Source organism: Serpula lacrymans (assembly GCF_000218685.1).
Source record: "Serpula lacrymans var. lacrymans S7.9 unplaced genomic scaffold SERLAscaffold_11, whole genome shotgun sequence".
Lineage (NCBI taxonomy): Eukaryota > Fungi > Basidiomycota > Agaricomycetes > Boletales > Serpulaceae > Serpula > Serpula lacrymans.
Window position 1 is genome coordinate 468,689 of NW_006763300.1, and position 18,595 is coordinate 487,283.

An 18,595-nucleotide genomic window follows, 5' to 3' on the forward strand; every position below is an offset into this window, starting at 1 on the left:
GGGATTCCTTCGCCACCACCCCCGCCATCACCAGCAGTACTCAGGAGTGGTGCATATACGCCTAGTTCTGCCTAAATACCACGCGTGCTTCCATGCACCTTGGAGCAAACCTTGCAAACCTTTTATCGGCCCGCAAGGATCTTCCCTGTCACTCCTAGCACTAAGATGAAACAACTTCAGTGGGACAAACTCCCACAGCAGCAAGTCGCCAAAACGCTGTGGAATCAAGATGAAACACAAGAAGAAAGCGAAATCTTGCAGAAATTGTCATCAGATGCCATCTGGATGGAGATGGAAGAAGACTTCAAAGCAAAGCAGGTTGGAGGTGGTGGAGGAGGAGGAGGAGGAGGAGGAGGGGTGACATCGGCACAATCAGGCTCTTCTGGAAGAGTAGCCAGTGTAACGAGGCTCGTTTCGCTTGCAGATGCCAAAATTAGCGCCTGCTTCGCATTTTGCCCTGAAACACGTGCACCACCTGTAGCAATGCTCATATGGCGAGGATTATCGCGCGGTGCAATATGATTGCTTGAAGCATGAATTCCTCGCTCATCACCTGAACCCTCCCTGCCCTCATCAGTGGGTGAAGATGCTCCGTAGATCTCGGGCTGATATGGGCTTGAAGACCCTATAGCTGAGGAGCTGTGGGTATGGAGTAACGTGCGCTCTGTGTGTCGAGGCGACCCTCTGATACTTCGGGGACTCGACATAAAACCATCTTTCGGCGAGAACTAATAGAAACATTAGCGTGGTAACAGTGTAAGGCTCATAAATATACTCCCACGGCTTTGATACCTTCTGCTAGTTGCTGTTGAATCTGTTCTTGGACGTCGGCTTCGTCTGCATCCATGAATTGGGACGTGCGACCATTTTGAGCGTCCGGCATATTAGCAGAGATGGATTTTGCAGTATTAGAGCCTGTGGTTTGCTTGCCTCCTGATTTTGAGCTGGGTGGTTTGTCCAATATTTCCTCTTCGTTCCCGTCAACGTAAGACCTTTTTTTTTTTTTACTGGAATCGCGACCCTCCAATATACTGATAGTTTTGGTCCGCTGCATATGCTTATTAAGTTCATCTAAGAGCATCTTCCGATCCATAGAGCCTGAATTGGATTCAAGGATTTTGTCGACACCCTTGTTGACTTCTTTCAGCATCCTGAAAAGTTCCATAATTTGCGCTTCCAGTTGTGCTATTTGCTCTTCGTATCCTGCTTTCTGCGTTTCCAACTGGCTTCTGAGTTTGGTTATGGTATCTCGCCCAAGATCTAGTTTCTTTTCCAGGTGCAAGACCTTCTCTTTGAGCTGACCAACAAGACCACCATGACCTTGGGCAACTTCCTCTTCCAATACCTGATTATCAAGTTTGAGCTGGAGCATCTCGGCCCGTATTTGGGCTGCTTCATCTTCAGCTACTTGTAGCCGTTCAGCTTCGTTGAAATGCGCAATGATGTGTTCCACAGAATGCCCAAGTCTTTGTTCGGCCCCTGAGAGCTTCTTATCAAGCACAACGTCTGTGACTATAGCATTGAGCAGCTGGTAATAATGCACCATAGCTGGACCTTCTTCGCGGATGAGTAGGAGATGTTGCATCATGGACAAAAAATAATCCTCGGCACGAGAACCTTGCGTTTTAGCACGAATGGCATTGTATACATCCTGTGCATTGGATAAATCGCGAAGTATCTCTTGATCCAGGCGTTCCCGTAGCCTCCTTTCGTCCTCTTCGAGAGCATCTTGTAGAATCCCAAGCTGTAAATCAATAAACGGAACCTGAAAGGCGCGACATAGATCTACGATGCGGTGAAGGCCAGCAGACTCCATTTGCGCACGATGATGTAGTCGAAGGTCCAAGTCTTCTATAACTTCGATCATACCATTGATCAACAACATATTGCACAGCTAAGAATTTAAGCAATGAGGCAAACGGATTTAGGAGTCTTTGGTCAAACATACTGCGTATTCATTAAGCGAGCTCTCTATGCCACCATTTTTCTTCACGTCTTCGCTGGCCCCAACCAGGCTGCCCATTTTCCCCCGGCCCTTGAGCGCAATTTCCATAGACTTGAACCAGTATTCATAGCATCCTGTCTCATTGTTCGCTGAACTAAGAGCCTCCAAAGCATTGATAAGCAGTTGCGGAAACCCCCGATCCATATAAACGACCGCTAATAAGAGCTCGAGAATAATCTTTCGAGTAGGTAGATGTGGTGTGTTTAATGAAGACGTCAACTGAGTTACGATCATCGTGTGGGAGATAGCTTCGCTGGCTCCAGCCTACAATGCCATCAGCTCCTGAAATTAGGCATAGATAAGTGAATAACTAACAGGGCTGTTGAAAATGTGCTTCATGCATTTGACAATTTCATACTCTAGCTGAATGTCGGCATCCCGTCTACGCTCCACGATCAGATTATGACACTGAGCCATGGACGTTCATCTCACCGGTTCGGTCCCTTTCTACTAATGTGCATTAACGCCTGCGCTAATACGGACGTCCCATGAATCGAAAGAAAGTGGTGAAACCAGCTAGGTACATCATATCAAGATGAAACGTGCTCCATGACGAGAGATGCCATACCTCATTTCGTTTCCTCGCATAGAGACCGACAAACTCGATGCCTGCTTGGCTGTGATAGTGTTGTCGAGGAACCTTTTAATATACCATTCAGGTGTACCCTCGCCGATTTGGGCGGGTTGGCCATTTTCGCTTTGCTTACGAGCCAGCTCTTCCCTGGACCTTTCTTCCTTCCAGCGGAGATGTTCATCACTATACACAATTGTCCACTTCTGGTCAAGATTCAGATTCTGCATATCTGGAAGCCCCCGCGACATCTTGACGTGCTCAAAGAGAGCTTCTACCTCTTCGTCCTTCTCTGGGCGAGGAAAGTCGAAACCATCTTGATTTCCATCCCGGTGACGATGAAAATATTGAGAAAGATGGGGCGAGTCTGTTAGAACGGATGATGCATAGCGAGAACCACGGTGCCCCTCAGTATGGGTAGTCACGCCGGAAGAAGGGCGCACGGTCGACTTGGGGAGAATGGGTGAAATGGGGGTGGGTACACTAGCGAAATCCATGACACTGGGACTGAGTCTGCCGGAGGAGGTTGATGCTTCACTTCTTCTGATATGACGAGAAGTGGGAGTCTTGGGCCTGGCAGTGGGGAGAGACGACAGCGACTCGTTGTATAAGGTCGAAGAGTCCGCTGTACTTACAGATGCATTTGGTGAATCTGGACGGGATACACCGTTTGCTAGTGTGTAGACTCTGTCTCTTTCAGCTCTGTTACGCTGTGCTGTATGCAGGTTGATGTCGGTGCCCAGTGAGGTTAGTGTAGGATTGGTGATGGGGGCGGATATAACGGCTGTCGAAGGGTTGCCTCGAAAGCCTTGTGATACGGTTGCTACGTTCAATGGCGAACGAGGAGGTGGCCCTAGCCTGTCATACGGTACTGAACGTTCATTGAGCTCCTGGGTGGAAACCGAAGACTGCCGAAGTCTCGACTTCTTCCTCCCAAACAGCGATTCCATTACGACCTTGCAGTAATAAAGAGAAATATAGATCAAGGATCAGAGAGTTGGAGAACAGGACATGCAAGTGCTGTAGCTTCAGCGACTGACTCTGACCCGTAAGTGCATGCGATTGTAGAGTATTTGGCTGACTTCCTTTCTGGTAGGGCATTTATTTGCTCTTATTATGGCCCACGAAAACATATGGTGGCCCCTGTTCGCATCACATCCTGGTGAGCATTTCGCATCTCCTGTACTGGCTGTCTTTGCTTTTTAGGCATCTCTATTTTAACAATCATGACTCGAGGTCGTCGTCGTGTAACGCGCTCCAATGCTCGACAGTCTCCGCAGCAATCTCCCGGTCCTGACATCCACTCCGAGTCTGTGTCTCGAACAGAAGAGGCAGGTGCAAGAAATTCTTTGCGCTTGCCAACGGACAGCTGTCCGGCGTGTAAGAGTGACGAAGGCTCAGAGTCAAGCCTCTCCATTTTCACGAAACAAAGCTGGGTTAGATGCGACGCATGTAAAACATGGTTTCATTGGCTCTGTGTGGGCAATGGCGGAGAGTTGGAAACCATAGATAGATGGTAAATCAACTCCATGTTATATTGAAGATCTTAGTAACCACATCCGCCTCAGGTTCTGTGATAGTTGTGTGAAAGAGAGTCCTATCCGCTCCATTACATTCAAACCCCCCGCTCGCAAGTCCTTGCGCAAACGAACCCAAAGAGATTATTCCAATCTCGACGGTGGTTTAGACTCGGATCCTAATCGCTGGTTACATGTTATGGAAGGAAAAGATATAAAAAGCGATCAATTCAGGAGGATGCAAGGCAGCGAAGTTGGACTAGAATGGTTGGAAAGTGACGAGAACTCAATGCGCGAACCCATAGTCATAGAGAACCCTGAAGGTCTTGGGATGAAAATGCCAGATCCAGAATTCACCGTCATCGATGTCAAAGAAATAGTAGGCGAGGATACACCTGTGGAAGTCATTGGTATGCATCTACATTCGGTTGATTGACTTTATTGACGTGAACTGTAGACGTTGCTACACAGTCTAATTCTCCTGGTTGGACACTAGGAAAGTGGGTGCAGTATTATTGCACGGAACAGTCAAGTCGAGATAAGATACGCAATGTAATCTCTCTGGAAATATCCGGAACGAAGCTGGCTGATCAGATTTTACCGCCACGTCTTGTGAGGGAGCTAGACTGGGTGGAAAAGTTTTGGCCTACTGTAAAACAAGGAAAAGGGCACGTATACCCTAAAGTCCAACTATACTGTTTGATGGGTGTCGCTTCTGCTTGGACAGTGAGTCGTCTCGAAGAGGTTTGAAGCGAACGTTGACCTATAGGTCTGAATTTAGGACTGGCACATCGATTTCGCGGGCTCATCAGTATATTATCATGTTCTACGCGGCTCTAAGGTACGCTATGCTACAAGCACCAATGCTATGCTCAACCTTGTCACTAGGTATTTTATTTTATACGGCCCACGACCGCAAACCTTGCCGCGTATGAAAGGTGGTCCGGAACCGAACTACAAAACCATGTCTGGCTAGGTGACCTAGTGGATGAAGTCATTAAGGTCACATTATATCAAGGAAACACGATGATTATACCAACTGGATGGATACATGCAGTGGTAAAAATTTCTGACATGACAATAGCACTGATCCACGTTACTCATGGCGCCCTAGTACACCCCAGTTGACTCTCTGGTATTTGGAGGCAATTTCTTACATTCGTATAACGTTCCCATACGTAAGCACTTTCATGGTTCCAGTTATACGCGCGACTGACTCGAAGTTGATGATTTGTAGAGCTCAAAGTGGTTGAGATTGAAACATCCACTCACGTCCCAAAAAAATTCAGATTTCCGTTGTTCACTAGGTAGGTCCTTGTCCACCATTGGGTTGACTTCCCTTGCCAACAGCAATTATTAAAGGCTCTGTTGGTATGTCGGAGATAAGTATCTCCGTGATCTCAAGGCGAAAGAAGAATTCTCCACTCGTGTACTCGAGTCTCTAGCTGCTCTTGCTAAGTATCTCGTTTTGGAAGTGCGTAGTATGGAAAGAGGAAGCGAGCAGGCAAAGCGAGACGCCAAGGAGCAGGTGCCGAGTGACCGAATCAAAGATGCTGCAGCATTGGCTCGAGAATTACGCTGGCGAGTGCGCGTGGCCTGCGGATATTCGAGTGATGAGGAAGACATGGGGTGCAGCAGCCGGAAGATGTTGGCCAATGGACTTGCGAGTGCGGTTGGGAGTAAACGAAGGCGTGTACATTCAAACGACGCTGATCGGCCCAATATTTTCAAGAATTACGTGCCAAAGGCATGGGATATCGTAACCGAAATGCCTGTCGAACGCAAAGAATACACCATCAAATCTGATAGGCCAGATCTTCATGGTTCGTGGAAAAGTCATTGGACAGAATGGGGCTTGAAGCCCGGAGAGAGAGAAGACGGAGAGCAAGTAACCGTACATCGGCAAAAGGAAGTCATGTTAAAAATGAAAAGGACAGAACAAGGGTTCGAAGAGCAACATATCGAACGGATTTTCGACTCATGGCAGTGGGGTGGGTCTCTAGAAGACTTGCAGCGCGAAGATAAAGATAAATAAAGGGCGGCGGCGAAGGCAAGGAGGGCGATACAGAGGGCCAGGAAACTGCCCTTATTGATGACACGAATATAAAGCATACTGGGTTTCGACTTAATGTAGCCACAATACAGGCAGCACTATAGCTGAGGTATATATACCTCATGTGCATCCTGTATGTCCTGTATAAATCAAAAATAAATACTCCTGTTCATCTATATATACTTCCTATCTTGGTGAAAGGGGAAAGATCACCCAATAATCCCAATTCGGTATTCTCTGTTCATGGTGGATGCAGACACCCTGGGATTGGGACTGGTACCATGGTGTCTCCTCAGGTGAAATCAGGAGTGGGGATAAGTATCTTTGCTTCCTCTGTTGCTTCCGGTTTATTGCTGAGATTGGCAATCTCCTGGGCTCATCTTATCCTTCGACATCTCATCTATCAAACTTTGACATAGAAAATCTTATCTCTCCATACCTAATCAAGTAGTATCAATATTTATCTTATCTAGTCATGTGACTACTTACAAAGCACCTCATGAAAACCTCATGTTCATCAGTCAGCACCTCAAGGCTGACATGTGTCTTCACATATATCAACAGCATCTACTTGTTATACATACTCCAGCTTTTGATTTCTTCTAAATTCTTGGTTTGCTCAATCACTTGCTTGCAATTCAGTGTTAGCTCTTACCGTTTATTCAGCATAGAGGGTTAGCGTTATAGGTCCATTTGCTGCTTGTGGGGAATTTGGCTCACCATTGTCTTTTGCACAGTTTGGTGCTCTAGAATTGGCAAGCACCCATTTGTGTGTAGGAGAGGGCTTTCCTTATATGGCATGCCCCTGACCCTTAGCCGCTAGAGCTCTGGCTTGCTTGAGTTGTATGTTCTAGTCTATTGTGTCTTATAGAAGATCACCTCCATCCTACCCAGGGTGAATTTCTGACAAAACCGGATAAACCCGGTCTCTGCCAAAGCAGCCATTGTTCTCCATGGAGCATAGCCACCACTCCATGGAGTAACCATTGTTCTCCTAGGAGTCATTATACTGTAGCGAGTAGCACCTCCAACTATAAGTAGTAGGGGGTTTAGTATAGGAATACCTCAGTCGTTTCTATAGCCTCTTGGGCAGCGGCTGAGGTATGTTACATTACATTTATTAGAGATCACCTTAAACTAACATCTATTGTAGTTTCACTTAGTTTTATTAATTTCCTCCCCAAGTACAGACACTTTAGTGAATGGAGGCAGTTCTGTTCTAGGGCAATAGCTATGTGGTGTTCCTGAACACCAGTGGCTGTTAAGATACACATTTTTGGTTACATTTTTATTCTCAGATCATTCAAAGTTTGGACTTTTGTGCCACACAGTACTTATCACAGATATTACTCATGGTGAAAGTTTAGCCACAGTACTGGGCCACTGACATCCTCAGCCACTGCTTGATGGACAACTGTACAGTACTTAGCTAAAATAGTGTACAAAAAATACTTGTTCAGAATATCCCAGCAATAGATTGGCATATAATCTCTCCTTGTTAAATAATTGTTCACATGAAACTCTGTACCTACATTATAAATTACTCTTTACAAACTCCACTTAGTATATAAGCTATAACTTCTATACTCTCTGCAGTTCAAATATTAATCAGTTCCCCACACTTCTTTACCAAGTCCTTTTCTTCTGGTCCTTCTCCAAAAGACCTTTACTCCTGTCCCACTTTCATCCTCTACTCTCCCCTTGTTCACTCTGTCAAGTTAGGGACTAAGGTCCACGGGATGGTCTAGCACATGAGCTAAGCCATGTTACAGTTGACATACCAGCACCTACTTACACTTCACTTTTTGCATTACCCCCTCCTTAAGACTTTCATCTCAAAATTGAGGGTTGAGTTTGCCAGACTCCCAGTCAAACAGTTGTTTTCGTACTCTTGTTGTGGTAAAGTTCTCAAAGGGTTGGAATTGTAGTTGATATTGTATCTGTCGAGGTGCACTAGGGTTTATTGCATGGAATGATTCTACCATTTTTGGTGAATTGGATAAATGTTGTTCAAGTTCCCATGTGCATTCCTCTTTTGGATAGTTTTTCCAATGGACTAGATACTCTAATTTGCCCCTTTTTAGACGTAAGTCTAGAATTTCCTCGACTTCATACTTTTTTTGTCCATCCACTATCACCGGTAGTCTCGGTTTTGGTTTTTCCTGAGAAGGGAATTGAGGTTCTCGGTAAGGTGTGAGTTTTGTCTCGTTATAGACCGGATAAATGTTTTGCCATGTGGGGGGTAGTAGTAGTTTGTAGGCGGATTTGCCTATTTTTCAATAATCTCAAAGGGACTGTGCCGTTTATCATCTAGTTTCTTGGCTGGTTGATCTGTCGAGATCTTTGTTGCCTCTATGTAAACTTTGTTTCCTACTTTGTATTCCACTACTTCTCTTTTCTTTTTATCATATTGTTTTTTCATTTGTTCCGCCACTTTCTTTAACAATTCTTCCGCTCTCTTCCTTGTTTCTGTCATTCTTTTCACAAACTCCTCTGCGCTTTCATTTTTCACTTTTATCTTTGTCTCTTCCTGTGTTCTTGGGTGATGACCTTGATTGAGGTAGAATGTACTGTAACCTGTTGCGGAGTGTTGTTTGTTGTTATATGAGAATTCTGCTAAGGTAAGCCATTCTGCCCAATTGTCTTTTTTGTGGTTAATAAAGATCCGGAGATACTGTTCTATCTCCTGATTGATCCTGTCTGTTTGTCCGTCTGTTTGTGGATGCCATGCTGTCAATGGGTTTCCTTCTATTTTGAGTAGTGTGTGAAGATCTTTCATGAATTTGGAAATGAACTGCGGTCCCCGATCTGAGATGGTCTTTTCGGGTATGCCATGGTTTCTAAATACATGATCTCTAAATAATCTTGCTACACCTTCAGAAGTTATTTTCATCTGGGTAGGTATCATTTTGATCATTTTGGTAAATCTGTCTACTACTACCATGATCATGTTATAACCAATGGATTCGGGTAGTGGTCCAATCAGATCTACCGATATGATTTGCCATGGTTTTGATGGGATCTCATTTGGATGGAGCAGTGCTGCCTTCTTTTTATGATCTGTCTTTGTTCTTTGACAGGTCTTGCATCCATCTACATATCTCGTGATATCTCTGTCCATGTAGGGCCACCAGTATTCTCAAGTTATCAGCTCTTTGGTTTTATATCTTCCTGGGTGTCCTGTAATGGTGGAGTCATGATTACGTCTAATGATCTCTTCTCTCAACTTGGCATCTTTTGGTACATAGACTCTGCCTTTGAATACTATGTAGCCTTTGTCCTCATCTCTCCTTTCTATTTTTTCTTTCATTTTCTTTATCAAGTCATCCACATTTTCCTTTTTTTTTATCTATTTGTTTACTATTAACTCTTCCTCTTGGCTGTCCACTATTTTTTGTCTTTGTTCGGAGGAGAGCATCATGCGTACAAAGAATTTGCTATCTAATAGTATCACGTCTTCATTATTGTTTTCTCCTTTATTATGATCTGATCTTCTCAATAACAGATCCGCTTTGATATGTTTTTACCAGGCATATGATGTATCGTGAAGTGATATTGACTTAATTCAGTCATCCATCGTGCCTGTTGTTGTCATGCACCAAAGTTGATTGGTAGCATGGACAGGTGTCAATAACGAAGCAAATATTCAAAAAGACTCGCCTTTGCGCCACACAGGCACAGTGCCACATGGAATAGTAATTAATATTGCCTGTTTCGAACTTGTGGCTGATCAGCACCACCTCTATTAGGCAATCCAGTCACGCTCACCTTTGCTTTTCCATTCGGTACTTTCCGCATTTCGGCATTTCGGCAAATTTTCGCGTTGCCACTGGCTACACATTGCATTGCGCCCTCGCTTTTGTTGTTTCCCTTACTCCCCTTCCTTTGTCTAGCCCCACCATGGGCCCCTTCCTTTCCTTTTTATTCTCACCTGATGGTCGTTTCTGGATCCACATTCTAATCCACTTTTTCGTCACCTCCACCCTCCTCCTCCTCATCTTATTTGCACCCCCACCATTTCTGATGTCACCACTTCCTATCCGCTTCCGTCGCCAATCCGTTGACTACCACATGCCTGGGAACTGCTGATATCAGCAAAGCCCCAGCGGCCGGTTCAAATAGGGCAACAGGTCCATCTTCATGACGTTGATCTGCCATCATATACTATCAAAATATTGGTTGCTTGTCTTGCCTGGTTGGAGTGTGGGTGGGTAGTTTTTGAGCTGGAGAAGGTTCATCCCCTTGCGTCGCCCATGTTCATTGCTGTCCCATTCACTTGGGTACACTTATCTTTTTTCCATTGTCTTCGCTACAGCTACACCTACCACATGCTGCCTGGGACTCACTTGTTCCAAATTGGAACTACTCCTCTCCCTCCCTCGTTTGATCAGGTGGTCCAACACAACCAGTCCATTGGTAAGGCCATGGAACTGTCGGATTTGGACTAGGTGGTGGACTGGTGGCTCCAGTTTCTTTTTCTTCAGCAAAACATTCATTTACAGTGTGATTATTTTTCAATTTTGAATCATTTTTATGGACACATATTTTTTAGAATGCCTGACTGACAATAAAGGAACTGTGTTGATACTGATAGTGTTTTGCCTTGCCCTTTTTTTTACTGCATCTTCCCATGACATCATGATTTTCCTGCTCTCTTTTTGCTATTGGACTTTACTTTATGGCTGTACAAACCTGTGACATTACTCACAGCATTCATTGTTCTATCCCTTTCTTTTCCTTTTTTTGACAATCTTATCTTGTATTACCTATGCAGGATTTGTCAGCGTACATTCCTTCCTTCATATTCTTTCTCATTCTTTTTGCACAGCTATACTGTGCATAGCCTACTTTTCTTTTACTATATAAACCCCTGTATTTTACCTTGTAAAAACAACAAGAACTCGATTCCAGACTTCTTCTCTAATCTTAAGTCCACTTCTTACTGCTACTTGTGATCCAGTGTGGTCACAACACTTCCCACTGCTACCACTGTTAATTGCTGTCATCGTCACTTCCCACTTTTGAAGTCATTGTTATCCCTTTCAATTAGAGTCCTTCTGAGCACTACAGTTTGTGTGTCAGGAGCCTGCTATCACTGGGAACCTCGTCACCTCGTCATCCTTGTGCTACAATTAGCAAGGTAGTGCTCGTCTATACTCGTCACTAAGCCCCTATCTTCTATAAATTCAACTATCCCTCCTCCTCAAAACCCACACTCATACACCTCTGGGTTTTACTTTGAAGGATCTTTATATGTACCACCCCACGAATAACCAGACCACTCCACTGTTCTAGGAGGCAAAGCCCATAAACAAGTTCCGTGGAATCTGGGAGGATTGTGTGTTTGTTTGTTTTTGTGTGTGGTTTTCTAACAGCAGTTCTCATCATCGACATTGTCTGTTCAACTTTTTGGGTTCCTTGAAATATAACAGATTTTGATGATCTGTCTATATTTTGAATTCTTCCTCTGCGTCTATTGAGTCATGTCTCCATTCACTAAGTGCTGTCATAATAGCAAAAAGTTCTTTGTCATAGATCTCATAATTACGCTCTGTGGAGTTCAGCACTTTAGAGAGGTATGCAATTGGTCTCCAGTCATCTTTTTGTCTTTGCAATAAGACAGCTCCTATTGCAAAGTCACTACTATCTGCTTCTACTTTGTATTGACCATGTGGTACTGGGAGGGCTAGCACAGGGGCTGAAGCAACACACTTTTTTAAGGTTTCAAATGCTTCGCGTTGTTCATTTCCCCAAATAAATTCCTCTTTTCCTGTTAACTTGGTCAATGGTTTTGCCACTTCTCCAAATCCTTCTATAAACCTTTTGTAGAAGTTAACAAAAAGCCAAGAAATGCTTGAATATCTTTTTTGTTTTTGCATTCTGGCCATTTGCTAATTTCTTCTACTTTTACTGGATCCATGTGGATTTTGTTTTCTGAGATGATCAGTCCCAGATATTCTACTGATGTTTCTTCAAAATCGCATTTCTCCGGTTTTAGATATTGATGGTATTTTCTAAAGATTTCAAGTACATGTTGCGTTGTTGCTCTGTGCATCTCTATATCCTTTGTAAAGACCATAATATTGTCCAGATATATAATCACAAGCCCTTCATCTATCAACTCCTTGAAAAGAGTGTTCATCATTGTTTGGAACATGGCAGGGAGTTAGTAAGTCCAAAGAACATTACTAATAGTTCAAACAGCCCCCAAATTGTTCTAAACACTGCTTTTGGCTTGCCTCCTTCTCTCATACAGATATTATTGTATCCCCACCTAATATCCAGTTTTGTGAAGTATTTTGCTCCACTAAGCTTATCTACAAGTTCGCCTATCAACGGAAGTGGATATCTATTCTTTATTGTGATATTATTTAACTTCCTGTAGTCTTGTACTGGTCTCAACTTCCCGTCTTTTTGTTTTTATAAAGAAGAATGGTGATGCAAACGGGGATTTGGATGGTCTTATCTGTCCTGATTCTAAATTTTCTTTTAGAAATGCTTTTAATTCTTCTTGTTCTCCTCTTGCTAGCGGATAGATTTTAGAATCAAGAGAATGATCTCCTGGTATTAGTTATATCGCATGATCCCATTGTCTTCTCTCTGGTAGTGCATCAAACTCCTTTTTATCAAATACGTCTTTGTATTGATGTAGGTGTTTTGGCACTTTTTTTTTGAATCCACCTTCTTTTCTGTTTTTACCCACAGCTTTGGCTACCTGTTGTGCCATTGTGCCTTGAGCTTGAATGTGGTAATATTGTTTATCTACGGTAGTGTCTTTGAAATCTGTGAGATTTATTTGGATCAATCTTTTCTCCGCTTCTCTGTCTAATTCATCAAAGAATGTTTCGGGATCTTCCTCTGGATCAGATATTTGGATCTGTGGTTTGCATTCTTTGGGGCATCTCTCAAATGATATTTTTGACTCTTTTCAATCTATTATGGGATTGCGTTTGTTTAGCCATTCATGTCCTAGGAACATCTTTCCAGTACCAAGGTTGGTTACTGCAAAGTGGATCATTTTGACATGGTCTTCAATCTCCATAAGTAGTATTATAAATTCCTTGATAGCTCCATTTTTATTTAGAGTACTATCTGCATTGTAGACTGGTATTGGTATCTTTCTTGTTTTGTAATTTTGGTCTTTCACAAATTGTAAGTTAATGCAACTCCTGGTACATTCACTGTCCAATAGTGCTTTGACCGTTTTTGATTTCAGAGTGTCTAAGGTAGTGAGCTTACATGTTACATTAATTTGATTGCCTTGGGTGCCCGTAATGTACTTTTTAGGGGAGGCTATTTCAATGATTGCTTGTACAGCTTCTTCCTCTTGTAATCAATTAACTTTTTTTATAGTTTCTCTAGTTACTTCTCTGTTTCTCTTTTTGTGTGTCCAGGCACTTAGGATTACAATGAATCTTTCTTCCTTTTGGTCTCTAAGTCTGTCTACAACCCATTCCGGGGTCCACACTTCTTTCTTTTCTAGGTTTTTATTTGGAGGGGTTCCTGACCTCCCTTCTACAGTCTCTGCTGCGTCTGTCTCCATAGAGCTCGCCACATCGGGTGTAGGAATTTTAGCATTTGCCGTCAGTGCTGTGCTTTCTAGTGATTTGCCCACCATCGGAACTGTGAATGTCTCATCACTATGCACCGCTTCTGCTGCGGTTGTGCTTCTGTTTTTGTTTGCATCTTTTTTGTTTCTAATTTCTTTCTTTGTCTGTGTATTTTTAATAGATTCATTTTTAATGCTATCTGGTAGAATACATGTTTCCACAGTTAAAGGGAGAAATCAATTCAAATTGTCTTTTTTGGGCGCAGCCAGTTGATGCGATACCGCTGGCCTCTTTAAAAATCTGCCAGGAGATTTTCTCCTTCCTCTTTCATCATCTTCTCTAGGAATTCTATGACATTAAACTGGGGCTTCTTTGTTTGTGCATCTTTGCACTCAAAACTCCCATATCCTTTTTCTCCGCACCAGTAATATCTTCTCTCAGTGTATGCTTTATAGACCTCCATCTTTTCACCGCCACCTGTGTATGTGTAGCCAGTGCTGTCCTTCTTTTTCTCCGTCTTTGTTTCTGGACTTTTTTCCGGTTGTCTTTTTCCGGTTTGAGGAATTCTTTGTTCATCCAGTTGGTGGTGTATCCGGCCCATCGTCATTTTTCTTTGAATTTTTCAAAGAACACTTGAGCTGTTTCTGCTCCCTGCTTTAGGGTCAGAATCTCATTCTTTGCGCTCTCTTTCTCGAAATTGTCTTTGAATCTCTCCTCCATCTTGTCCGCAAAGTATAACCAACTTCTGTATGTATGATCAATGTCTAAACCCAGCTGTTGGGCGTTGACCCTATTCTCAAGCCAGTTGGTCCTAAATGCCGCTGCTTCTCCTTCTTTCATAAAGACAGCACGGAGGTGATCTTTTTCCTATTGTCTTTAAAATATCCAAAGTCATCTCTTTGAAGTGAAGAAGCAGAGACTCTCTGAAGGCTCTATATTTCTTCTTATCTCCTGAGAAGTTCTCTGGCTTTTCAAGAGCCATTCTACTTTGCTCCACCCTTTCTGGGAGTGGTGGTGCTCTGTTCGCCTTTTTGAGTCTTTTCTCTAATACGGACACTTCTTCGAGTTGTGATTGATAGATGAGGCGGGTTTCTCGAACTGCTTTCTCTATCTCTGCTTTTACATATGCCTCCATTGAGACTTCTCTGGGTGGAGGGGCTTCTATTCTGGGTAATGAGTTTATCATTTCCCGAGTAAATTTGTGGCCTGTGCTGCTTGATGGCTCTGGCTGATTTCGGTATTCTAAATTGAACATTGTTTGTGAATTTGAGTTGTGGTGGTGGTGGAGTCTCTTGTTTGATTTCAGGAGAGGAAGTTCTGATTGGAGTGATAATGGGGGGTGGAAAGTGGTTTTTGAAAATGTAATCTCTGGTATAGACATTCTGTAACAACCAAGAGTTTGTTACTCTGGCGTACAACTCAGACAAGCTATAGAGAGGATGATGAGGGAGTGGTTACCCTTTAGGCTTCAACAAGTTAGTTATGAGGATACAACAGGAGGACTCGCTGAGGAGTCTCCTTGATCTATTAGGGTATATATACTACTACAGGGTTGTTTGTACATGTGTACCATACAGTTGATGGAGGCAGTGGCTGATGATGTCAAGGGGCACAGCCCGTGTAATCAGCTCCACTGCGTGAGAGAGTTATATCTAAAAATAAGGAAAAGGCAGTGTAGTGCGAGAAAGAGGAGTTTGAACAAAGGGGAAAGTGCCACATGGCACAGTGTGTGAAAACTACAGAAAAAGGACAAAGAGGAGAATAAAAATTAAAGGTCTGAAAATTGTGTAATGCATGTTCTGTTCTCCTATCCAGATGTAAAATTCTCTACTGAGCATGAAAGGAGTTCCCCAGTGATAAGCTGGATCAATACACTGCTTTTAAGATCTCTAGTAGTCTATCTTTCTCTTTGAGTCAAGGTGTTTCTCTTCTGTCCACCACTGACTATGTATGTAAGTGCTAGTTTTGTATTTACAAATTTTATGTAAAATGTATAGTGTAAAATTCAGGTCCAAATGGTTGTCTGAACGTAGTCGGCATGTTAAGCTCTCAACTCTTCCCCTACTGGCAGACTCAAGTGAGCAGCCTGGTAAGGAGTATGCAAAGATGAAACTATGTAAAAATGAGAAATTCTTTACGGTTCCACACCGTCAAGAATATGTATGTAGTAGTATTTAAAGGGGAATGGTTTTGAAAGATGTTCAGGAGGAGGAGGGTGATACATTGGCAGGGAAGAATGATAAGATGGTGTTTGGATGAGTAGGGATGTGAGTTAATGGAATGATGGGTTGTGTGTGTGGTTGGTAAAATATACAGAGTAGTGTGAAGATGGTGATAATGATGATGATGATGGTGATGATGATGATAGCTGCTAGTACACTCATAGATAGTAGTTGTTACTAGTTGTTGATTGTGTTAGATCCCTACACCTTTTGCTGAACTAACAGAGGTGTAAGTTTCAGATCAAATAGCGTCAAATAATCAATGTTAAGAGGTAATTAACAACTAAGGAATATATATACATGGGTGTCTGATATATATACATTTCTGAAAGTCAGCCATGAGGCGCTAACTGATGTGCTACGTCATAGTCCAGGCTTTGTCAGGTGACTGTAGTGTCACGTGACAAGATAAGATAAATACTACTATTTGTAATAATCATGTGATAGTAAGGTCACATGATGAGATAAGATTTGGAACTTATAGATTAGATAAGACTTCTGTTGGTTCAAGTCGTGACACAGTACCTCATGTGTTTTAGTATATATACTGGAGCAATACATGGGGGAGAGACTCAGTGAGTCCTCTTCTAGTGTATACCAACATTAGTATGACAAGTTCTGTCCTTTGATAGGTTATACACTTTGTTATTCTCCATTAAGTGTTGCTGTGGTTGTGCTCCAGTGCCCCAAGACTGTGTCTCGTTGGTGTTGTCACAAGCCAACTCCCTGTTTTGCTCCCACAGCACATCTCTATCCTCCAAACTCTGACAAATCTGAAAGTCATAATTCTGATAGGATATTTGAACCGACATTGCCTGGACCCTCCATATCTCTTCCATGGTCAAACACATGAGTAATATATTCCAGGGCAGTGATGGATTTCACAGTTTGTCCACTTGTCAACCCCTAGAGGTGCTATTTATTTGCATGGCCCCACAATATCTGATCTCTTCTTGTACCTCTAGGGTGTCTCTGAGATTTCCTGATTCTCCATATACCCCAATGCCAGCTCTGGACTCTCTGGTGCTTGCTCCTACTGAGTTACCTAGGGCAAGGAGGAGAACAAGGACAGCGAGGGTCTTACCCTAGCCCAAGCAATCACCTTACTTGCCAGATCCTCTCAATGCAACCCTGATGGTGGTTCTGCATGCACCAGAATATGGGAGCCTAACACCTTCAAAGGCTCCAATGCAAGGAAGCTTTGCTCCTTCATTGTGCAGTGTGTTACGATTCAAATCTACTCTCATTTTATCCTTCACCCCTTGTTGTTACTTATTGGACTACATTTCCTTTACCTAGTGGTTATCACCCACCACTATCTCAGTTTCCCCACATGTACACTTTCATCTCTCAATCTTTATCTCATTCTATGTTTATCTTTATCTTATCTTTCTTCTTCTTTTTCTTGGACACCACAGTCTTAGCCTTATACCTTGTAATCTATAGTTCTTCCAAGGATACTCTTTTTGGACTATATTCTCCACACCCTTGGCCCGGGAGGTCTTTACACTATTGGCTCTTACTTAAAACCCAGTTTGGAGCTCAGCTTAGATTCACTACCTACTTAGTATATAAATCCCTATATAACAGTAGGATAGGACAAGTTGAATCTACTCTTCAATTCCCTGCTATCATCTGATGGGACTACCCCATCCATAATCCAATCCCTATCAGGCAATTATAGACCAAGAACCTTGAAAAATCAATGGTAGCATGACATTAGAGTTGAATTGCAATCATAATAGAAGAATGGATCGTAACACAGTGTGAACTAGACTTTAACAAGCTTTCAGGTGTGTTCCACACTGACTGGGCAAAGATCAATTACACAATCCCCTTCCTTAAAGGGATAGTGCTAGATTGGTTTGAGCCTGACATCCTGACCCCAGACAATCTTGCCACAATCTCTATCTGGATGGACAACTACTCCGAGTTTCTTTCTACACTCCTCTTCAATTTTGGGCCTCATGACCTCATCAGAGATGCGGAGTCCCAATTTTTAAGAACACCTCCAGATGTGTAAGAATTAATATCTAAAAAAGCACATGGTCAAGTTTAATTATCTCACCACCCAACTCCAAGGGTGGGGCAAAGTGCACTCTATTACCAGTTCTACAAAGGACTTTCTTTAAAGATCAAGGTTTCCCATGTTGGAAAACCAGACTCCCTTGCAGAGTTACAGGTCCTTGCCCAAACCATTAACTTATGCTATTGGAAACAACACAGATTTAGAAGGAAAACTGGCATCCAGCTCAAGTCCTTGTTGGATGCCAATACTATGTCCTCCTCCTCCAAGCAGTTTTTATCATCCTCTGCAAGACTTGCATTCTGTGGCAATTTAATTTAGTCTAATTTCCATTCCCATTATACTCACTTGCACTTGTCTGCTATGAAAATTCCAGATATGTTTAGCAAGCTGGGCGAGGATGGTAAAATTACTCTGGGAGAATACAAACACTGTTTTGGCAATAATCTCTGTCTGTTCTGTGGACAAATAGGGCACAATGCAAAATTGTGCCCTAAGTCTTCTTCCAGTGTCATAAAAGTTTATGCCACTGCAACAATTCCTGAAAACACACCAGACACCACTGAGGCAAAACAAATAGTCAGCAGTCCTTCACGCTACACACAGGTTGAGGACTGTGCACTGATGTCAGAACCGTGGCCTCTTTGGAGT

The 18,595-nt window shown here is 42.9% G+C and overlaps 2 protein-coding genes across 2 annotated transcripts; one reads left to right on the forward strand and one right to left on the reverse strand.

The window, feature by feature from the left end:
* Nucleotides 1-3,802: 3,802 nt before the first annotated feature.
* On the forward strand, nt 3,803-6,319 carry SERLADRAFT_417105 (uncharacterized protein; the record flags this gene model as incomplete). Its single annotated transcript, XM_007321287.1, has 8 exons — nt 3,803-4,092; nt 4,145-4,503; nt 4,551-4,819; nt 4,875-4,934; nt 4,982-5,152; nt 5,208-5,271; nt 5,331-5,400; nt 5,456-6,319. The coding sequence occupies 8 exons, from the start codon at nt 3,803-3,805 to the stop codon at nt 6,126-6,128; spliced, it is 1,956 nt and encodes a 651-aa protein (XP_007321349.1).
* A 7,980-nt stretch (nt 6,320-14,299) lies between these two features.
* SERLADRAFT_440823 (uncharacterized protein) lies at nt 14,300-14,951 on the reverse strand (the record flags this gene model as incomplete). Its single annotated transcript, XM_007321288.1, has 2 exons — nt 14,300-14,563; nt 14,694-14,951. The coding sequence occupies 2 exons, from the start codon at nt 14,949-14,951 to the stop codon at nt 14,300-14,302; spliced, it is 522 nt and encodes a 173-aa protein (XP_007321350.1).
* Between the last annotated feature and the right edge of the window lie 3,644 nt (nt 14,952-18,595).